The 25105-nt window shown below is 37.4% G+C and overlaps 1 protein-coding gene across 1 annotated transcript in view; it reads right to left on the reverse strand.

Moving 5' to 3' along the window:
* Positions 1–25105, reverse strand: part of LOC106880105 (M-phase phosphoprotein 6) — a 29147-nt gene that overhangs the window by 3167 nt on the left and 875 nt on the right. The window contains exons 2-4 of the mRNA XM_014929959.3: positions 10114–10226; positions 8891–8981; positions 2657–2739 (exon numbers count right to left, since the gene is read on the reverse strand). Of these exons, the coding sequence (XP_014785445.1) occupies positions 2657–2739; positions 8891–8981; positions 10114–10226 (287 nt within the window). The remainder of the gene's footprint in view (positions 1–2656; positions 2740–8890; positions 8982–10113; positions 10227–25105) is intronic.

A 25105-nucleotide genomic window follows, 5' to 3' on the forward strand; every position in this document is an offset into this window, starting at 1 on the left:
AGAAGCTCCTTAATTAGCTCAAGTTTGACAAACACTTTTCCATGATTTTAAATATTATTTAAAAATTCAGCCCTTACATATTTACCAACTATCAAAGGCATTCTAGCACTGAACAAGCTGTTTTTTGCTTCCAGACTATATTAACCAATGAGTCTTTCTTAAAAAACTTTGGTGTAAGTAGAGGAAGGTTTGGTCACTATTTCTAGCAGATTCTCTCCTTGGTACATGCACATTTTACAGCTGGAAGCACTTCTCTTACTAGTAAGTAGTCAATTATGACTGAAATAGTCATTGAGTTAACAGGGCCCCATGCCTTGCCTAGCTGGCTAAAAATCTAGCATACATGGAATAGACAGGCTAGCCAGCCCTTGAGATGCATTTAGCAGTGGTTACTGTTGCAAGCTTCAAACTTGACCTCCAGTTCCCTATGTATATGTTTTTAATGCACATATTGATCTGCAGATGTTCAAACTAGACTCATTAAATCTCAAGTTTCAAGTATCATGCACACTACCCCACCTCTTCCTCAGGCTAAATACATTAAAAAAAGGTGGGAATTTATCTCTGATGTGCTCAGTGTTAAGAAAACTGTTAAACCTTATCTTACCATATTTCAGTTGAAATACACAGTCTTTTGTTTCAATTAATTTTGAAAACAACGATGAACTTAGTAAAATAACATCATTATTAGGCTGGTGTTTGGAACATAAATGACATGAAATTTCGACTGGTGGTTTTAATTTAAATCGTTTTAAAACAAGGAGTTTGTATCATAAAACCAAGGGTGGTTTCAGGCACGATGGTATCAAAAGGGAATGAGATCCATGAAAATTCTAGGTTTTATAAATTTCTCATTTTCAGTTTCGACAAATAAGTTGACAAATATCTACAACATTGTTTCACTGTTTCAGTCAGCATTGTTTTAATCAGTCTAAAATGAGCATCTCATTTTTGAAAGAGGATCTAGGACTACACTGTTCCGTTGTTATTTAAGATATGAGATTTGAGGGAGATTTGGTTGCTGTTTCTAGCAGGTTAATCAACTATATAGATGGTTCCCCTGGACTGGCTCATGTGCGGGCGACACACGAAAATTTTTTTTTTTTGTGCGGGTGGCACATGAAATGCACCATTTTGAGCGTGGCTGTTGCCAGTACCGCCTGACTGGCCTTCGTGTGGGTGACATGTAAAAGCACCCACTACACTCTCTGAGTGGTTGGCGTTAGGAAGGGCATCCAGCTGTAGAAACTCTGCCAAATCAGATTGGAGCCTGGTGTAGCCATCTGGTTTCACCAGTCCTCAGTCAAATCGTCCAACCCATGCTAGCATGGAAAGCGGACGTTAAACGACGATGACAATAGAGGTTTTCTTAAGACATTGTTGGTAATGATAATGTTCATCATTGCTATTCTTAACATCCACTTTTCCATGCCTGCATGGACTGGATGGAGTTTATTGAAGCAGACTTTCTATGGCTAGACACCCTTACTGTTTCCAGTAAGGTAATATTTTCTTGTGGCCAGACTTTTTTCACAGGAAACAGGAGATGACTAACAGTTTGTATGACAATGGCATTCATTTACAACTATCTTTCAATACCAAGATAAAGAAACATACAAATTACAGGGTTCTTTCTGTTTTTGTCAACCAAACTCATTCTTGAGTCAACCTGGGGCTATAATAGAAGACACTTACCCAAGGTGCAATGCAGTAGGACTGAACTAACAAACATGGTTGCAAAGCAAGCTTCTGAACCACACAGCCACATCTGTATCTACTGAGGTTGCTAACAATGATTTCTAACATTGTTATAAACACCATTTTTTTTTTCATCTCTCTTCTCATCTCAGCACGGGTTGCATAGAGCCATTAATTATGGAAAGAAAAAAAATTTATAGCAACCCCAGAAATTGACAGGTATTTTATCAACCTTGAGACCAGATGAAATATAAAGTAGATCCTGGAACTACAGCCAGGCATTTCTTCCACTTTTTATGTCATCACCATCCCCACTGCTGCCAACACTGCATACATGTATCTAGTTTGAGTGTTACTAGGATGTCCTAGTATTAAGGCTTTAGTAGATAGGAAGAGGTATGACATTTATGTACAAGAGACATGACCTTTATGTTTTTATGAGAATTAAGTTATGCCAAAGTAAATTGGTTAAATCTATTAAAAAGTTTCAGAATTTGGCCCATAAAAATGAAAATGCTCATTTAGACTGAGCAGGACAATCGTCTAAAATAAATGAATCCAACACAGAACATACTCAGTTATTTATAAAATTTATTATGAGTGCTCTGATTTCAAATCTCACTAAGTCCAAACTCTGAGTGGAAACTTGTGTGTTCTGGCACTTTGCATTCCTAGTTCAAACTCCACATAGATGCTAATGGCCAGAGCTTATCACCTACGAGAGCACCCCATCCAACCAGCAATTAGCCAGCATGGACAAGAAGACCTATAGGTAGCACAGAAAAGCTGGTGTTGGCATGTTGAAACTTTTATTCATCAATGGTTTGATAACTGAATGCATTGGATTGATCACTATACCAGCAGGGAATAGTAACAAATGGTTGTGAAGAAGTAGTTACAATTTATGAATGTACAAAAGAATTATCTCCAAACCTGAATAGATAAAGAAAAGTTTTACCTGTTTGCCATTTCTTCATCTCCTACAGACGTCTCATCTTCTCTATTGCCAGCACGATCTAAATCATCAATTTTCATTAATTTCTGTGAACAATATACAAAACAACTTCAAAAACTGATAAACAATGTGCACTATAAGACAATTTCATCATTTTATACCATTTTCTTATTGTGTTGCTTGCATAGGTTGGATGGATCTTCTCCAGCAGAAGATCTTGTCACTTGCAGCAGTCCTTTATCATTTCATTCATGAGGAACACAAGATCAGTCTTCACTTCTTTCTCAGTCTTCTTCTCTCTCTATCCCCCTCTGTGTGTGTGTGTGTGTTTTTCCACCTTTCCCCTCATTTTAGTTTTCACAATGTTTTCATTGTTCAGAAGTCAGGTTAGTCTGATGCTGTTAAGGTGGCAGCTATATAGCCAAATGGCTGAAGGGTACATATCTTCTCAATGTGCTGTGTTTACAGCAAACTGACATAAAAGGGAGCATTAAATAATTAACAAATAGATGTTTCATTAGCTTCTTTTGTTCACTCTGGCTATTGTATTTGAATTCTAATTAGACTGTGTTGTACACTACTACCAAATATGCAACAATCCTTCCCATAGTTATACTCTACGGGCAGAGATTCCACTAATGAAAGAGGGGAAGGGGGTAGACAGGGGAATAGCATTCCAAAATGATTTAAGAAGTTAGCTTCACAGTCCCAAACTTCTGGGTTCAGTCCTAAAGTTTAGTGCTTTGGGCAAGTATCTTTGGCCATAGATTTGGGTCGACCTATTCCTCAGGAAGCCCATCGGATGTATTGCACTAGTAATTCAAAGGTACAGCCTTGTCATTCACTCCATTCTGCTTGATGACTGCTTTAAGGGGTATACATGCCTGTGGAAAACTCAGTCACTAATTCAGTGAGCAGTTCAGTTGACCACACAACTAAATACTTAAAGTTGAAATCAATGGAGACCTAGTTACAACTTATACATACATACACATGATGTTGGCCTTGTTTAACCCCAGCTGAGCATTGGTCAAAGGCATTTCAGTCATGACCAAATGCTTATTTTTCAGGTTAGGGTTGCTAATAGCCAATGCATCCATAACATTTTAAAGAGAGTTGCATGTTTGTGTGTGTGTGTGAGAGAGAGAGAGAGAGAGAGAGAGAGAGAGAGAGAGAGAGAGAGAGAGAGAGAGAGAGAGAGAGAGGAGAGAGAGATAGAGAGAGAGAGAGAGGGAGAAAGAGAGGGAGAAAGAGAGGGAGAGAGAGAACGTTATTGTTATGGACATGTGATGCCAGCAAAAGATGATAAGTGAATGAAAATGAGCTGTGGCCTGATGGTTGATGAAGTCACAAGAAGAAGTGATAAGGTCATCTATTGAGATGCTGAGGTTCAGATAATATGATGCAATACTAAGAGGAGAAGAAACATGATGTGCTGTAGACCTGTTCAACCACAAGCATCTACACAAATTAGATCAGCTGAAGAATGGTCTTAGACTTCTATTATAATTTCATTCACATCTAGGTTAGAAATTTGTAGGGAGGGGACAAAAATTACTAAAACAACACCCAAGACTTGACTGATACTTTATTAACTCCAAAAGGCTGAATGACAAATATGATGTGGGCAAGAACATAAAGGGCCATAACTAAATAAATGTACATTTTGTCCATTGCACCATTAATTCTGCAAATTTCCTTGTCTAAAGAGAACAAAGATGTATGTATGTGTATAGTAACATATTCATATAATGCAATTTAAACTTTAAATTGTTTGACAAATAATCAATATTAAGAATACCATGTAAATTTCAGTTCATCCCTTAATGTTAAGTCTGCTTTTGTATGTCCCACAGAGTATACTTAGAAAAGAAAACAGAACAGGAGAGATTGTTAATAAGATATTTAACTATACCATCTTACCTGTTTCATTAGCATAATATTATTGGTCACATAATGCAGAATTACAAGTTAGTGTGACCTGTTCTCTACAACAATATTATGTGTAATAATTACACAGGCAGCAAGTGTGGATTATGTAACTTGTAATTTTGCATTATGTTGCATTATTTTGCATTTTTCCCCAATAGGGGAAACAATTTTAACATGTTTGAATGATGATAGGTTAAAGCGATAACAACTGATATAACATGTCTGTTATCAAGTGACCACTGAAACCTTCAATTCAGGTGCTGAATACCATCACTCTCTCCCATGTTTTCTCCCACGTCCCTTTCCCAGTTTTCAGAGTTAGTTCTGTCAATGCAGGTACATTGAAAGGTAGGTTTAGCAAGGTTGCTGAGATGCTTGGACGGAGGCATGTTGATATATGCTGCATCCAAGAGGTAAGGTGGAGGAGCTTCAGCCAGGTTCCTCACAGGCAAACACATAGGTATAAAAATCTTCTGGGAAGGTAACAGTGACAGGGTAGATGGTGTGGGCATATTTTTTGCTGAAAAATGGGTGGATAAGGTCATAGAGGTAGTGAGCGTGTGCAACAGAGTGCTTAAGCTCAGGCTAGTCTTGCAGAATAGTATAATTCTCTTTCTATGCCCCACAAACAGGCCTACCAAATGAACAGAAGGACCACTTTTATGATATTCTTCTGCAGGCTACCTCAAAGATAAGTGAAGATGATCTCATCTTTGTAGCTGGAGATTTCAATGGGCATGTCAGAGGGCAGACTGGTATCTTCCATGGCGTCCATGGAATTTGTTCCTGAAATGAAGAAGGAACAAGGCTACTGGAGCTCTGTGATGCAAATAGCCTATTGATATGCAACACCAACTTCAGGAAGTCAGCCAGACCCCTGATAACCTACCAATCAGGTGACTGTGCTAGTCAGATCAATTACATTATCACCGGACAGTGGGATGCATGGTTGCTCTTAAATACAAAGACCCGCTCTGGTGACGATTGTACCTCCCAGCATAGACTAAGTCATTAGTGATTCTAGATTTCAGGTCAGAAGAATGCCAAGAAGCAGACCAATCTGGAAAAGGATTTGGAAGTTTAAATACTCTGCATACGGTCAGAGATTTAGGGACGTCCTAATTGAGAAATTTGATGAGAGTGAGGACGAGCTACAGATTTATGACATAGATGGCAACTGGAAATTCCTGCTGGACACCCTGCAGAGTGCCACAGATCAAATCTATGGCTGGTGCAAAGTCCCATCCAGACCTAGGGTAACATGGTGGTGGACCGATGCAGTAGACAAGGCCATTAGAACAAAGAAACAGGCCTGGAAGAGTTGGGATAGCAGGGAACTGTATCATTTAGCCAGAAGGGAAGCGAGGAGACAGGTATATCTAGCCAAGGGAGAAGCAAAAAAGAAACAGTTTGTCAATGTTCAGTGACGTGAGGACCAAAGAACTGAAGTGCTTCGGATTGCAAGACAGTGAGAGAAAATCATGATGTCATAAGAGAGAAATGTGTCTGCATGGATAATGGTGCACTTGCATTTAATGATTCTGCAAAGAAAGAGGCTTGGAAGTGCCATTATGAAAGACTGCTGAATGTAGAGAATGAATGGGAGGAGGAGAGTCTGCCAAATGTTGACCCAACAGGGAGACCAGCTACCCAAATCAACATTTCCTTGGTAGATAAAGCAATTAAGGATATGAAGACAGGGAAAGCTCCCAGCCTATCAGGAATCACTGCTGAGATGCTTAAAATATCTGGTTATATGGGTTATGGTCTAGTTACCCATACTGTAAATCAGGTGGTTCATGAAGGGGTCATACCCAATGACTGGTGTAGCAGCACCATAGTCAACTGCTACAAAGGTAAAGGTGATGCCTTAGAAATAATTAAAGGTATCAAATTGTTGAATCAGGTGATGAAAGTTATGGAGAGGGTCATAGCCCAACTAATTAGAGAGAGAGTTAATCTAGATGAGATGCAGTTTAGTTTTGTACCAGGGAGAAGCACCACTGATGCTATGTTTGTGGTAAGGCAGCTGTAGGAGAAATACATAGCCAAAGATAAACCTCTGTAGTTGGCCTTTGTTAACTTGGAGAAAGCCTCTGACAGGGTCCCCCGATCCCTTATCTGGTGGTCTATGCAGAAACTAGGGATAGACAAGTGGCTGTATAAGCTATGTACAGGGATGCTACCAGTAAGGTGAGGGTGGGCAATGAGTACAGCGAAGAATTCAGGATACAAGCAGGGATTCACCAAGGATCAGTGCTCAGCCCACTTTTGTTCATCATAGTCATCCAGGCAATAACAGAGGAATTTAAGCAGGCTGCCCCTGCGAGCTCCTCTATGCTGATGACCTTGTTCTTATTGCTGAATCACTATCAGAACTAGAGAAGAAATTTCAGGTGTGGAAGCAAGGTCTAGAAATGAAGGGCCTTAGATTTAACCTAGCAAAAACCAACGTCTTGGTAAGTAGGAAGGCAGACAGATCACAAATCTCTTCAGATAGATGGCCCTGCTCAATCAGTAGGAAAGGCGTAAAAAGAAACTCCATAAAGATGCACCCAATATAAGATTTAGACACATCAAAGGCATAGCAATATCAAAAAAAAGTTAACAAGGAAACTAGCTTTTGTATGTGGAAGATGCACAGGTATAATAAACGCTGAAAATAAACTCTATCAACTGGTAGGGGGTGCAAGCTAGAAGCAATAGATAGCATCTGTTTTCTTGGTGACCAAGATAGTAGTGTAGATGGATGCTCTGAGAGCATAGCTGTAAGAATAAGAATAGGCTCCTACCTCTGCTGGCAACAAAGTGCCTCTCTCTCAGAGTGAAAGATTGTATGATGCCTGTGTGCGAACAGCTATGCTACATGGCAGTGAAAGATGGCTGTGACAGCAGAGGACATGCATAGGCTTGAAAGAAATGAAGCCAGTATGCTTTGCTGGATGTGCAGTGTCAGTGTGCATGTTTGACAAAGTATAAGCATCTTGAGAGAAAAGTTAGCCAAAAGAGGCATCAGATGTGGTGTGCAAGAGAGACAACTGCGCTGGTATGGTCATGTGATGTGTATGTATGAGGACAGCTGTATAAAATGCTGATCTCTAACTGTGGAGAGAACCTCTGGTAGAGATAGATACAGGAAGACATGAGATGAAGTGGTGAAGCATGATCATCGAGCTTTGAGCCTTACAGAAGCAATGACTAGTGACCAATTGAAAAGACCCATCAAGTCAAGAGAAATTATAGCCATAGCTGATGCTGGTGTCATGTAAAGAGCACCTTTGAGCATTGGGCCTCATGGAGGCAAAGTGGCTGAGTTCCTTTCGAGTGTTGGGCTTCACAGAGACAATGACCAAGACCTTTGGCATTAAGTCATGCTTGAGAAAAAGACCCATCAAGCCGAGCAAAATTACAGATACTGGTGTCATGCAAATGGCACCCGTGGCACATAAGAAAGCGCCCATTACACTCTCGGAGTGGCTGGAGTTAGGAAGGGCGTCCAGCCATAGAAAACCTTGTCAAATCAGACTGGAACTGGTGCAACCTTCCAACCCATGCCAGCATGGACAATGGATGTTAAATGATGATATTCTTCCTTTCTCTCCCTTTCCTCTCTGCCCTCTACTACTGACACACGACCCATGGTCATTGTCATCTTTTCTATTTCTTCTTTCCTTTTCATGCTGAAAGACTGGTTGTATTTTCTCCTAGTCTCCCACTTTCAACCTATTTCACTGTCTATCTGTTGCCCTGTTTCTAATTCTTTAGGATATCTTTCTTGGCGTTAACCACACTTCTGTCTTCTGACTGGCCCTAAGGCCATATTCCATTTATTTATTTTAGCGTGTTCGTATGTCCACACTTCATCTTGAATCACATTTATTCATGTATTGCATATTTATTTCTTATTTGTTCACTTTCTGTCATGTTTGATCCCTTATTAGCTGGCTAGCCACTTCCTGGCAGCTTTTTCTTGTTGGCACCACCAGAAGGGGAGCAATATTATTGTTGAAGGTATGAAACTGCGTTTGACCTTCTGGATGACAACTGATGAGGAGTTGGTGACCTTCTGTGTCTGATTTCCATTTGTTTGTGAATTCATTGTTTTTTAACTTATACACACACACACACGTGTGTTTATATGTTTATTTACATACATACACACACACACACATTCACTCCTTTACTAATAGGTTATAAGTCAATTTTTAACACAGATATACTAACTGAAGGTAAATACCCTTTCAAATATTTTTGAAAACGAATAATATGGTGCAGAGGAGTGTTGCAATCAGTTGCTTAACTTACTTCAATTTCAGGATTGAAACCTAAAAACGACATTCTTCCAAAGACCAGACCTTCACAGGAAACATAGCTTGGATTGATTTCAAAACAGCTCCTGCCAGAAAATAAAAGTGAACAGAAACCTGAGCAATATATATAGATATGTAAGTCACAATATATGGATTCATACTACAAAAACAAATAGAATATATAGTACAATATAAGAAAAAACGATTAGGAGAGTATAAAGTCATGAATGACAAAGTAGTTTGAAGAAATAGTTCGATGAAATATTATTTAACAATAAGAAAATTTCATCAAATTATTTCTACCATTCCAGTGAAACAACAGGTGGGCTATAAGAAATGTATAGTTTGAGAGATAATAAAGAGACAAGTGATAGACATGCACTTATCGATGCTCTAATATCAGCAAAAAATGATGTTACATAAACATATTGGGCAGAGAAACTATAGTCATTGATATACCATTACAGCTATTTCAAAAATTCAGCTTATGCTTATAAAACATCTTTTATAAATGATTCAATGTCATACCCAAGTGCTTGTCTGTCCCCTCCACCAATATCTCTCTTTTCTTTTGCTTGTTTCAGTCATTAAACTGCAGATAGCTGAAGCACTGCCTTGAAGAATTTGTGTGTCAAATGACACATAAAAGGCACCTGGTACACTCTGAGGAGTGGTTGGTGTTAGGAAGGGCATCCAGCCATAGAAACCAAGCCAAAACAGACTAGAGCTTGGTGCAGCTCTCCAGCTTACCAGTTCCTGTCAAATTGTCTAACCCTTGCCAACATGGAAAACAAACACTGAATGACGATGATGAATCAACTCCAGGTCTTTTTTGCCAAACTGCTAAGTTACGGGAAAACAGACACACACTGGGTTAATATAATCCTAGATACATTGTATTTAAATAAAAGAGGGGTTGGTTAGTCACTACTTATTGTACTCACTAGAAAGCTCAGCAATTTGAAACATTAAAACAGAGGTTCCCTTGAGGAGAAACATTCTTAAGACAAGGAACCATCAAGTTTATGGCTGTTCCTTCAAAAGGTCTAGGTGACGTGTGACTCTTTTGGGGGGTATTTTTAAACAAATGGAACACAGGAAATGAAGAGTTGAAGAAAGGGTTTGAAATCACTGCAATGCAGTAGTACCCACTCTATCCATAAGTCCCATACTTCTCGCTTCACATACATACATCATGCTAACTTGTGGATTACTTACTGAGCTGATTTCTCTACTGGCTGATCAATGACCCAATGCTCATCATCAATGAGTCTGTTGTTTTCATCTTCGTTCTGTTCTTTCTCAAGCCGGATCACAGTCCGTTGCATAAACTGTCAAAAAACAGAATAAAAGAAAACAAAAATGTTGTATTGAAAAAACAATGAAAAAAGTAAATAAAAAAAAGCTGAAAGTGACATGAGAGAAACAAAACGAAGCTTTGTCACACAAATCTTTGATTAGCTTTGGAGACCATACAGTCTTTGTTTCATACATACTATCTTAGAATTCAAACAATGAAATATATAAAGATAACACTAAGACGACACAAACACCTTCCCACACACCCAAAAATCAGCAAATTGACTCAGTAACCACATCCAATATAAAGCATGGTACTATGTGTGTTTAATAAACACTGCTAACTTTTTAATGTTAAATGTGAAGGTGAGTGGCTTTGAGGTTAGAGTGTTCAGCTTATGATCTTAAAGTTGTGGGTTTAACTCCTGGACAGAGCAGCATGTAGTATTCTTGAGCATGTAGAGAAAGGGCCATTTCACACCTCATTAGCTAAGAGCAATAATAATGTATTCTGTCATGAAGACAAATGGTTAGAATGTTACAATGGAGCAAATGTATATTCCACTTGTCTTAATAGATACACATATACACTGAATTATGGATGGATGGATGGACAAAGAGAGAATGCACTGAAAGAGTGAAAAAAATCTGCATAATGTTGTTTATGGTTTTCTAAATTGAGACAAACATCACAATTTCCATGTTCTGCTTATCTTAAGCTACGAGATGTCATGGCCCATGTAAAAAAAGGATTCACACAGCCTTCTGAAATACTCTTGTGGTACATTTTCAACAAAAAAAAAAAGAAAAAAAAAGAGGGATATTAAGTATTAATGGTGAGAAGTCAAGTTAGGTGTTTTGTTATGTAACTAAATCACTACTTTTTTTGCAGAATTAATTCTAATTGCTAAACTCTCAAGGTTTCTAAACAGGCAGCATTATTATTATGTTATTAATTCAATATCTTTTTATGTAAACTGTGTCTTGTTTGTGGAAAGACAAAAAAGTTCCTTAAACAGCATCTGTGTAGAATGTTGTCATTTACCTCTCGGTCAGCTTTCACTAAACTCTACCAATAAACAAAGCCATTCCAGCTTTGACTCTCCCATTTGCTTTTAAAGTTCAGACTTCATGTATGTAATCTACAGCCACATTATACAATGTGCCCTTCCAATTTTTAAGGTGCTGAATGTAATTTGATGGAAATATTTCTAGCAGGTCAAGCAGTCATATACAGACCACCTCATTGCTGGTGGGAATAACCTAATTTTCTCAGCTTCTCTTTCTTTCTATTTGGATGTTCAGACCAGTGGAACAAACATGGAAAAGTGAAACTTCCTAAACCAAACATCACCAAGGAAGAAACATTCACTATCAAAAAACTACAGAATGACAATTCCATCATAATACTTGAATACAGAATTGATCAAGGATACCCCCATTGAATCCAACCAGATGGTGAGTCTAGATGTGATAAGTCTGTTTACCAAAGTCCCAATTGGTGAAGCACTATCGGTGATTCATGAAAAACTAGTGAAAGACAACCATCTAAAAGAACACACTAGTATACCAATAGGAAACTTGATGGAAATGTTGACCTTCTGTGTAGAAACTACCTACTTCAGTATGGACACTGATATATATTGACAAGGAGAGGGTTTAGCTATGGGTTCACCATTATCACCAGTAATCTATATATATAAAAATGAGAATGTGTGTCTGTCTGTCTGTCTGTCAGTCTGTGTGAATCCCTAAAACTCGAGAACTACGCAACCAATTTCATTCAAATTTTACACATGCCTTACTTAGGGTTCCAGTTGTGTTTTAGTCAAAAATTTTTTTAACTTCTTGCAGAGTTCAAGCCCACGGCAACATAATATCTCCTCCACTATTTAAGTATTACGTGTCAAAAGTGAAACAAAAACACTGAAGTCAAATACTTTCACTTTAAAAATGAAACTATTCCACTAACTGAAACAATCACATTTCGATACTGTAATGACAGATACTTTCACAGAGAGAGAAAGAGAGAGATGTATATGTATACATATACATGTATATGTACACCATTTCGATACTGTAATGACAGATACTTTCAGAGAGAGAGAGAGAAAGAGAGAGAGAGAGAGAAAGAGAGAGAAAGAGAGAGAAAGAGAGAGAAAGAGAGAGAAAGAGAAAGAGAGAGAAAGAGAGAGAAAGAGAAAGAGAGAGATGTATATGTATACATATAGATGTATATGTACACGTATATGTATAGATATATATATATAGATCTATATGCATACATGTATACATATGTGTAGATGTATATATATATATAGATGTACATGTAATATGTACACATATATACATATATACATGCATACAGATATCTATACATATATACACCCATACACATGCACACAAACACACACATTAGTCATTTGTTTTCTTATCCAAAACTACGTCAAAAGTACTGAATGGATCTTTATGAAATTTGGAAATTATATTCTTTGCATAACGGCCATAACTCCCATGAAAATTCATATATTTTTGATGTTGATGAAATTTTAACCCCAACATAACAGATGAGCATTATTTGTAATTCAACGGTACAACAGTGTAAGACTACCCTTTCAGATATACTTACATTGTGATTTCTGCAATGTGGTGCATAAATTGTCAAGTAAATGAGACGCATCTTTGCCTCCACTGATTCACTTGCAAAGTGTTGAGTAAAATTATTTCGTTGCAGACCTCCGGCCATTTTGTTTTGTTTTTAATTCTGTAGATGACCTCAAACACAAAGTCTTTCCCAACTTTAAACAAAACTACCAAAATCACAATTGGCTATGTGAAAGAGCAATATTAGCTCCAAAAAAACGTAGCTGTTACAAAAATTAATCAACACCTGATGCATTCTCTTCCCGGCAATCTTCAAACTTACAAGTCTGTTGATACAGTTCCAGATACAAATGAAGTGGTGAACTATCCTCCTGAATTTCTCAATTTGTTGGAGCCTCCAGGACTACCTCCCCACATATTATCACTTAAAGTTGGAACGCCTGTTATGCTGCTCCGCAATCTGGAACCACCAAGACTTTGCAATGGAACACGACTCGTGATAAAGAAAATGATGTCACATGTTATCGAGGCTACCATTCTTTCTGGATGTGCAAAAGGGGATGACGTCTTTATTCCATGAATTCCTCTTACTCCATCAGGAGCAGACATTCCTTTTACATTCAGAAGACTAGAATTCCCCCTTCGTGTGACTTTTGCCATGTCCATAAACAAATATCAGAGTCAAACACTGTCTGTAGCTGGTCTTCTCTTGGAAGAGCCCTGCTTCTCACATGGACAACTGTATGTTGGCTGCTCAAGAGTGGGCAGCAAAAAAACCTATTTGTATATGCTCCACAAGGGAAAACAAGGAACATTGTTTACAACGAGGTGTTATAATCACAACAGCAAGAAAGTATGTACATGATCACCTTTTACGAAACTTCATTGACTTTCATATATTTATATTGATATACATATATATATACGTGTGTTTGGGTGCGTGTGTGTATATACATCTCTATATATAAAGATGATGCGTAGTCTAGACGGTGTTTTTAGATTTCATTATTCTCTTTAACCCGGGCAACGCCGGGTATTTCTGCTAGTAGCCAATATATACATGCAGGACAGTGGCCACGGAAGTTGGAATCTGCTCAGGAGTGTGTGAGAATTTAGCTTTAGGATCAACACCACTAAAACCAACCCTATGGCTGCGATATGTTGATGACACCTTCATGCGCTAGCCCCACCAGGAAGATGTCCATATGCTGTTAGATCATGTGAACTCAATAAAGCCATCCATACAGTTCACAATGGAAAAAGAAAAAGACAATCAGCTAGCATTCCTGGGCATATTAATAACACGCACCAAGTATGGATTCAGACATCTGTATACCACAAGCTGACCTTCACTGGACGATACTTCAACTCCCACCATCCATATAGTGTAAAGAGAGGGATTGCTCAGTGCCTAAAACATCAAGTAATGAATATAAGTAGTGATCGTGATACCAACCATGAAGAAATGATCAAGCTCAGTAACAATCTATTAAGCAACAACTACCCCTAAAACATACTCTCCACTCCAATTATGAAGAAAAGAGAGGATGAAACCAATAAACTGTCCACAGTCTGTCTACCCTATGTGAAAGGCCTCTCCGAAAAAATACAAAAGATACGTGGCCCATATGACATCAGGACAATATTCAAGAGTAATACAACACCTCGCAAATATCTCCTTCGAGTAAAACTACCAATAGAAGAGAATATGACCAAGAACTGCGTGTACTCCATCCCATGCAGCTGTGGTAGGTTATACAAAGGCGAAACATGCTGCCCCCTCAAAATAAGGTTAGAGGAACATCGCAAAGCTGTGACACAGGGAGAAAGTGATAAATCAGGTATAGCTGATCATGTATGGAAAAATGGAGACCACCTCTCGCTGTGGGATGAAGTTAAAATAATAGACAGAGAACACCACTGGAAAACACGAGAACTAAAAAAAGCAGCACATATGCTAGGACACAACATCAACCTCCTAAGCAGACTGAGAGCAGATATGCACAGCATATGGGAACTGGTATTAAGGAAGGACAGGAGAATATTAGATTTATAAGCCCTAAAATTCACTCCATAATTGCCCACGGGCATATGGTGTAGTGGTTAAGAGCACGGGCTACTAACCCCAAGATTCCGAGTTCGATTCCGGGCAGTGACCTGAATAATAATAACATCGAAAAATACCTTAGGAATGAGAACCCAGGTTCGAAATTTCCCCAAGACACCTGATGAAGGCTGGAGAGAATCCTGTCTCCACAGCTCTGTGTTAGAAGTAGTCTAAATTTATCATTATTGGTTCAAATAGTCCAACCAGTTAATCATTACATCTTTAAATTATCATCAGCTACCAGAATTTTATAATTTTATATATAGCCTGCTGTTACATCACCATCATCACCAATACAAACATCATTGTCATAAGTATTAATAACAATAGCTGTCCTGAGGCAATAATGCAAATCACTTCTTGAGCATTATATTGATCATGAGTAGATGCAATAAATGTGAGAGAGAGAGAGAGAGTTAAATTTACATTATATGTAATTGAAAGACTATTTTGTAAGATGCCAAGGTTGTTTCTCGATTTCTAGTAACTGAAAAGGAAAAATAGATTAAAAACTGTCTGGCAACTATTTTTCATCAGAGAAAAAGATTGCTTTTTTTAGTAAATATTAATTTCCTGGTAACACATCTATACACAACTTAGTGATAACCAAATCCATCCAGCTACCCACATGCCCCAGAATAAAAATCACATCAAAGAGGCACTTTTATACTATTATTCTACATAGCTGCTGTAATAATGCTCAATAATAAGAATATTAGTTTCACACTACAGAGATTAACTAACATGCCAGACTACTGACTGGATGGGGATGGACGTAGGCAGCTAATTTGTATCCCATCTTTTGTATCAGAGTGGATCACGAGCAATAGAAAACCAATGACATGATACAAGCCAACGAGGGAGTGCCTCTATGCTAACTTTATCTGCTGGAAATAACAGCCAAATCCCCTTCAAACTACATCTTACCGTAATGTAATCTGGTGGGTCTTTTATAAAAGACAATATGGGAATGGTTGGAATGCCTTTAATTTTAGGTTTGCTCCAGTAGGGCTGATCAGGAAAACAACTAAATTAAAACACAAGGTGGGGGTGGGGTGTGTGTGCTCTACATGGTTTATTGACTTTCTAGAAGTAGCAGCCAAATCTACTTCAAATTACACCCATTGACAGCTGAAAGGAGGAAACATTTAACAATACAGTTCTATGTCTGAATAAAAAAAATTGGGTAGTCAAAGTGGAACATCTTTGATTGTTAATTAATTCAACTATCTATAAATAGGTTCCACTACACTTTAGTGTAGGCCACTCACTATGTAGACCAAACTAACTACTGCACTAATCTTTATTTCAATCCTCACCAGAATAGCACCTCACTTGACAATGTCCTCAACCCCAGCCCTTAGACACCTGAGCCTGTCAAGATTTAAAAAGGAAGAAATATAATTCCATTACAGACTCCCATGGATCAGTAGTCTGATAATTATCTCTGCATTGAACAAATCAATCATAAATCTATTTAACTAACACTGGACAAGATGCCAGTAAATCATAGGGGATTTTCACTGGAGCTAAGAGATTCAGTATAACAAAACTGCAAAAATATCAGTGAAGGTACCAATGAGGGATCCTCTATATATTCACTTAACCTGCTAGAAATAGTAATCGAATCTCCCTCAAATTTCATTTTATCAAATTTAAAAAAAAAGTGGGGAAAAAGTACTACATTGGCTGTGATTCTAGATAAAATGTCTTTGAAAACAAAAGTGATGGGATGGTTACAACTGGAATGTTTTTTGATCATAGGTCTGCTTCATCAGAGCTAACCTGTGATTAAACAACAGTCCTTTCACTGTTTTCAAAGGTGAACCAAATGCAACTGCATATGCATTTACTTATATTTCACTTACTCACACCCCAACCAACAGCACCATCTTTTAATTACTGAAATGACAATATCACCTTTTCTCTGTCCTCATCTCTCATGAAGAGCAACTGAACTATCAATGGTGATACAGAATACCATCAAGTTCCCTGGATGTCTTGCTCATGGACACAATACAATTCAAATATACCAATCACTGACTTGTCCTTAGACACAGCAGAGACTCAGATATGGGTAAGATCCTCTTTGGTCACGAATGACCATGGGATTGCATCTAGAAAGTTACCCTTAGAGGAACAAGTCTGGGTGAGGTTTTTTATGGAAGACCAGCCAGTAGTCACCCATGTATACCAGTCTTCTCTTTCCACGCCACCGATGTTATCCAAGGGAAAGGCAAAGGCTGATACAGCTTGGCACCAGTGACGTTGTAACTCATTTCTACAGCTGAGTGAACTGGAGCAACATGAAATGAAGTGTCTTGCTCGAGAACACAACACACAGCCAGGTCTGAGAACCAAACTCACTATGTCATGATTGTGAGCTAGATGCTCTAATCACTGAGCCATGTACACAACTAAATAAGGGACCCAGTACACAACCCATTAATACATCAAGGAATGGTAGTTGGTTGCTGCTTTCTGTTTCCTACCGTAATTTGGATCAAAGCACACAGCAAACTTATACACTGCATCTACAATAACATTGATGTCTTGGTGTGGTGGTTTAAGTACAAAAGTGTCATCCCACTTTCAACATCTACAAAGAAAATAAGCAGAATTCCAGGATTTGGTCAGTGTGTGTTAGATGACTCAGCATGGAAAATCTTATAGTGACCTTTTTGAATGAATTTCCAAACAACAATTACAGAATTCCCTCATATTATATATATATATATATATATATATATATATATAATTATACCACAACATAATTCTTTTAGAATGATCTATTGAAAATAAAACATGAATACAGATGCAAGTGTGGTAAGAAGTTTGCTTCCCACACTGTTCAGGGTTCAGTCCCACTGTGTGGCACCTTGGGCAAGTGTCTTCTGCTACAGCCTTGGACCAACCAAAGCCTTGTGAGTGGATCAGGTAGGTAGAAACTGAAAGAAGCTTGTTGTGCATATATGTGTGTCCCTCCACTCCACCACTTGAGAACCAGTGTTGGTGTATTTATGTTCCTGCAACTTAACAGTTCGGCAAAAAAAAAAAAAACCTGCTACAATAGGTAGCAAGCTTAAAAAAAAAAAACTAGTGGGATTGATTCATTTGACTAAAAGTTCTTCAAGCTGGTGCCCCAGTCTAATGAGTGAAACAAGTAAAAAATAAAAAAACAGAAAGAATTGCAACGCTGAATGGAGAATTAACTTCTTTAAAAAACGAGTGAGCACTGTGTTCTTAAACAAAGCAATTTATGTAAGACCTGCCACTCAGATATTGAAATACTGAGTATAAATGTCACAATGGTATTAAATGGCCAAAGAAGAGAAGTTTCAAAAACACTACTCCTGTCTCTAAAAAATTATGTTTCAGCAGAAAGTATCATATTTCTACTAAAACAAGATTGAATCATTTCATTAGCAGCACAAATTGTTGCCTATCACAATTCTCATCTATCTACAACTGTCTCTCCAGTGTTGTGTTTTAAATCATTTTGAGTTATGCTTTTTCACTATTCTCTGACATAATTTTCAAACTGTACTAATTGTAGGCGCTGCAGAGGAGCTAGAATATTGGGGCAAATTAAGGAAAAAATAAATATTCTTTTATTTGTTTCAGTCATTTGACTGAGGCAATGCTGGAGCACCGCCTTTAGTTGAGCCAATCGATCCCAGGACTTATTCTTTGTAAGCCCAGCACTTATTCTATCGGTCTCTTTTGCCGAACTGCTAAGTTACGGGGACATAAACACACCAGCATCGGTTGTCAAGTGATGTTGGGGGGGGGGGGGGGGGACAGACACACAAACACATTTTATATATATATATATATATATGACGGGCTTCTTTCAGCTTCCGTCTACCAAATCCATTCACAAGGCTTTGGTTGGCCTGAAGCTATAGTACAAGACACTTGCCACACAGTGGGACTGAACCCGGAACCATGTGGTTGGTAAGCAAGCTACTTACCACACAGCCACTCCAGCATCTGGGGTGTACTAAACATCAAAATGTTATAAGGAACAGTAAAGTGGTGAATTATCCAATTAGCCCCATTTCTACCTGTAGCATGCATGGAAAGCGGACGTTAAACGATGATGATGATGATGAGAACAAAAATAAGAGAATCTAGCCATGAAGTAAGATAAAAAAATAAATAAACAGAAACATGATGTAAACAACAAAAGAATGGTGGCATTTTCTGTTGTTGAATCAGATGACAAAGGAATGTGACAAGATGATCTGCTGGAACAGATCCATTCAATCCATGTTAATATGGAGGCGGCTAGAAAAATGATCAGATTTTTCTGTTGTGGTCACAGTTTTCTGCTCTTTTAATTTTGTTCAATTTTATTTTAAGCTTGGTCTTCTAATGTAGTTTTGCATGCTTATCACGGAAATGAAAATTATTTTTGCAATAAATTAATAAAAAGTTTGAAAATTTTGGGTAATTCTAACCAATCAAAAGCTGCTGACATTGGTGCCTGTTTCCATAGTAACAAGCCAAAGTATAGTCTGCTTAACTCTTTACCATTTAGATTTTTCTATCAAATGTAATACATATCTATTCACATTGCTTTGAATTAATCATGCATTAACTTGCAGCTTTGAGATTTTGATGATGTGATTGTTTATTTTTGAATGATATTGTAGGGTAGGTGCGAGAAGCCAGATCTGGCTGGTTTGAGCATGAAACAAGGAAAAACATTTGGGCCAAGTATAACCAATTTAACCCTTTAGTATTCAGATTACTGTTAAGTGTAATGCTTATTTATTCACATTGTTTAAGATTTTGATGCCGTGATTTACTTATTTTTACAATGACATTGTAGGGTGGGTGTGAGATGTTGGATCTGGCCAGTTTGAACACAAAAGAGACAGATTATTTTGGCTGGATATGACTAGTTTAAATATTAAAAGGGTTAAACTACTACAACCATGTATATTGTCTTTACTTGTCTACATTGTCTTTGACAAGTGCCTATTTTCTGAATGTTTGCATTATCTCTTTTGTCATTTTCACCTGTGGTTTTTTTGACAAATGAAAGGATATTTTCAGTTACTGTCCTCTCAATACCTCATTTTCATAATTTTGAACTGTGTGTTTTCCTGAGCCTTTTCAACCTAAATAGATGTATGGCCACAGCCAACTCATTTGAATATGGCAGACAAATTGAAAACCAAAGAGAATGTGATTTCTTACTTGAAAGAAAAGAAAATTATGTACAAAAAAACAACATTTATATGAACAAGGTGCTTCTTGGGAACATTTATAGGCAGTGTTCCCAAAAAGATGCAACGAGTGTGTGTCTATCAGAAAAGATACATAGTTGGAAGGTGGCACCTTTCCTCTTAGGAATGTTCAATAGTCAACCTCATTCGCTGTGTTGACTTCACATACTTCATTATTGAAAATGTTTGCTCAGAAGCATAAGTTGTTCCAAACACTGATGCCATACAAGAGGCAAATGAACTCATTGCAGGTACTTACACAAAAGGTACAGTGCAGTGCAGGCCGGATCTGGCCTGCAGGGTGTAGTTTGGTGACCCGTGCACTAGAGGAATACATATGTCAGTCAGTTCTTTCAGAAACCACAATTTTCAGTGAGTTGTAGAGGGCTTATTCTCACATTCCTGAAATTGATGGTTATAATGTTTGATTTGAATTTTTGGTACAGAAAAAAGTACTGATTGTTTATATAAACTGAACTACAGTTAGCTTTTCTCTTTTTTAATTTAATGTACTGTTTGTATTTTTCACAAAAAAAAAAAAAAAAAAACCAAGTATTTTTCCTATTTATATTGTTTACATGTCTGTTCCAACATTTCACATGACATTATTCATTAAAACTTATTAGAGCTTCTTACAAGTTTGTTGTTGTAATGTTAGGGAGCTGTTACACACATAAAATGCCAGCTTTGAAATCCTGTTTTCTGATTAAGTAAAAATTATCAAACTTTAAACCTCTAGCATTTTCTAAAATTTGTCTGGAACAAATAAATAGCAAAATCAGATTCAGTGTGAAAAATTATATCTAAATAACAATTTTGAAAATTTTCACTTAACTTTAAATTTCAAAAGCTGTGACAGCAACAGAAAAGATCCAAATGATCTATAGTAGGGGAGTCAAACTCATTTAGCTTTACAAGCTAAATTGAAGTATAAACCAGATCTAGCAGGTTAAATAGGGCTAATTATCCCTAAACATTATCGAGTAGGGCAAATAAATGGATAAAAGGGGCAATATATGTTATAACGACTTTGTTAACAATAAATAAAGGAAATACTATGAAGAGTTAGCAATGTTCTCGTGCATGGATGAAACTCCTGTACACAGTGTATATACAGTCCTATTAAGTAAGAGTCCTTAGAGACAGCATGCAGATAGACATTATCCAAATGAATGCATACGTTCTTGAGTCCTTAAGTGGATAGAAGCTGTGCAAGAGGAAGACTAAACAAATAGCTTAGTAGCTTAAGATAGCAGTGAGTAGGGTTTTATAAAGAAAATGATAAGTCTCATTCATCATGGAACAAGGTCTCGTCCAGTTAGTCGGCCGTAAGAGGAATAAAATTTCATATATCAACAAAAAGATACAAATGTACAAGGTCAGATATACTTGAGTGTATGGTACAATAATGAGTCTTAGTTTATTAACCAGAGAGAATAAAAATCAAAGTTATGTACAGCACAATTTGCACTGAAAACAGAGAATGGACCAAAATAGTGAAAACCAATTGATCGTGTGATCTAAACATTTCTGCCACACAACCGTCCTTCAGTGGTTGTAAGTTCGGTTAATGTTGACATTGTTACCCAGAAACGAAATCGAAAAAAAAAAAAAAAAATAGTGCAACGGGTGTAAGAAAAGGTGTAGGAAATGAATATGAAAACAAAAATGCCTGGAAAACAAGTGGCGTAGGGAGAGGCCTGATGTTTTTCCCTCATAACACTGAGGAAAATATAATCCTTTTGAAATCACAAATTAAACTTTTCCTCAGGAACTTGGATGCTAAACAACCCTTTGAAGTGTTCGGATCCTTACTTCTGCTATATATATATATATATATACACTCTTTTACTTGTTTCAGTCTTTTGACTGTGGCCATGCTGGAGCACCGCCTTTAGTCGAGCAAATCGACCCCAGGACTTATTCTTTAGAAGCCTAGTAATTATTCTATCGGTCTCTTTTGCCGAACCGCTAAGTTACGGGGACATAAACACACCAGCATCGGTTGTCAAGCGATGTTGGGCGGACAAACACAGACACACAAACACATACATATATACGACGGGCTTCTTTCAGTTTCTGTCTACCAAATCCAATCACAAGGCTTTGGTCGGCCCGAGGCTATAATAGAAGACACTTGCCCAAGGTGCCACGCAGTGGGACTGAACCCGGAACCATGTGGTTGGTAAGCAAGCTACTTACCACACAGCCACTCATATACATACACACACATATATATATATATATATATATATATACAGGAGTTGGACAAAATAATGGGACCATCTTAAAATTTCAAACAAATTTATTTTAATATGGGTAGGACCGCCTTTGGCAATAATTACAACTTGAATTCTATGAGGTATGGACTCATACAAAGCTTAAATTGTTTCCAAAGAAATTTTTGTCAATTCTTCAGCTAAAACAGTCTCCAGTTTTTGTAGTGATGATGGTGAAAGATATCAACTCCTTACTTGTTTTTCTAAAATGCACCATAAATGTTCAATAATATTGAGATCTAGGGATTATGGTGGCCAGATAAGATAAGAATATTCCTCATGCCATTCAGTAACAACTTTAGTTGTGTGAATTGGTGCATTATCATCCTGAAAGATTACATTTCCCTTCGGAAATAGTTCCACAACCATAGGATGAATTTGATCAGATAAAATGCTTAGTCTTGACTATTAATTCTGCTATGATGGGAAACCATTGGGCCAGCAGATTTCCAAGAGATAGCCCCTCCAGATCATCACAGATCCTCCTCCATGTTTAACAGATGGAAGAAAGCAGTCTGGAGCAAATGCTTCTTTTGGCTCTCTCCATATGAATACTCAGCTGGTGATCGGAAATAAGGTAAAGGATGACTCGTCCAAGAAAATAACATTCTTCCACTGCTCTAGGGACCAAATCTGAAGGTTTTTACTCCACTCTAAATGCTTTGTAGCATTTGTTTTTGAAAGTAGTGGTTTTCTGATTGCAGCCCTCCCATGAAATCTGGTTTTGTTCATCTCCCAGCAAACAGTTTTTGTGGAAACTAAGTTCCCGAGGTGGTCATTAAGCTCTACAGTAATTTTGGGAGCTGTACTTTTGCGATCCTTTCTAACAATTTGCATATGAGTCCGAAAGTTTTGGTTTTCTTCCGGAGTTTTGTTTCAACAAGGAGGTTTTTCCATCTTTCTCAAAGGCTTTCAAGACATTACTTCTTGATACAACAAAAATTTTGGCTGTTTTTGTTACGCTAGCGCCTGCCATACAAGCACCAACAATTTGACTTCTTTCAAAGTCCAACAGATCTGTCATTTTAATGAATTTTAATTACCTTTTACTGATGATATCTGAAAACAAACAGCAATTTTAGCAAAACATATTAAGCAACACTAATAATAAATAAAAAATATAAAAATAAACAATCTTTTGACGGTTTTATAGATATTTCAAAATTATGATGCTAGGTGTTTCCATTATTTTGTCCAACCCCTATATATAATATATATAGAAATACCAGAACCCTTAGAATGGATGTTTAGCATCCAAGTTCCTGAGGAAAAGCCTAATTTGTGATTTCAAAAGGATTATATTTTCCTCAAAGTTACGAAGGAAAAATTCGGATCTTGTGAATTTTCTGAAGTCCTCTCCCCTACACCCTCGAAAAAGATTTTCCCCATAAATTTCCTTATAATCGTAATCTATACCGTTTGAAAGGTATTTATATAAAATTTCATTAAAAATATACCCTTTTCCCTAAAAATTATGAGGGATCTTGTGAATTTTCCGAAGGCCTCCACCCCGCTGCTTGCTTTCCGGGCATTTTTGTTTCTTACACCTTTTTTTTTTTTACACCCCCTGCACTGTTTTTTTTTTTTTTCGAGGCACTGTCATGGTATTAGCTGTCAGAATTGAAAGTAGAACTGACAAGGAACGTTACTGCTGGTTTGAGTTGATTCTTTGGCTACTGACTAGCCAGAGCTATCTATCTGTCTGTCTATCTCACTATCTCTCTCTCTATATCTATCTATCTAGATATCTATCAATCGTTCACCTCTGTTTGTGTCCGTAGAATTTATCAAATTAGAAAACGCAAATTTAATATAAAAATATATTTTCTGAAATTGCAAATTATTTAAAATATAAAAATATAATTTTCAACAGAGAGAATTTATCAAAAGAAAACAAATGAAGTTTGAAGTTTAAAAATAATAGGATCGACCACTCACGACTAGCTAGCGCGGACGCGCGACTGTGCGCTCGGGACCACTCTCTGTGTTTTCAAACGCATGGATATAGGTGTCGAATTTGTTCCAGTAACTTTCGAGTGATAGATAGATAGAGAGAGAGAGACAGACAGACAGACAGACAGATAGCTCGCTCCGGCCAGTCATGGTATTAGCTGTCAGTAGCCAAAGAATCAACTCAAACCAGCAGTAACGTTCCTTGTCAGATTTTTCTACTTTCACTTCTGACAGCTAATACCATGACAGTGCCTTTTTCGATTTCCTTAAGATAATAATTACAATAAAGGAAAGGATTCAGTTATTTGAATCGAATTCGGTTTATTACTAGTATTTAATTTACCAACTAATGAGGGACGAAGGACAAACCACTAGCGGGATTTGAACATACAACCTGGCTTGAAACTACATAGGATAATGCATTGAAATACTTAACAAGCTTTCTCCATTAACTCTATATTTAAAGGACAGTGTAGCGGGTATAGTCCACTGTATCGGGTTCTCGTATGTACCTGTTCCCAATATTAATCCAGACTATCTAATTAAGTACAGTAAAATTGGTTGGGTAAGACAACCAAATACTGATGTTATTTAGTCGCAGGTCAGTCTTGATTGACCAGAACTATGGTTAAAAAGGTTGAAGCCATGACCATCCTGTATTAATAATTAGTCGGGGTAGTAGGGCAACACTAGCCGGTGTATCCTTTTATTACAGCAAGGTGTGATTTGAG

The sequence above is a fragment of the Octopus bimaculoides genome, chromosome 20 (assembly GCF_046866305.1).
Source record: "Octopus bimaculoides isolate indiv1 chromosome 20, ASM4686630v1, whole genome shotgun sequence".
NCBI classification, from domain to species: Eukaryota; Metazoa; Mollusca; class Cephalopoda; order Octopoda; family Octopodidae; genus Octopus; species Octopus bimaculoides.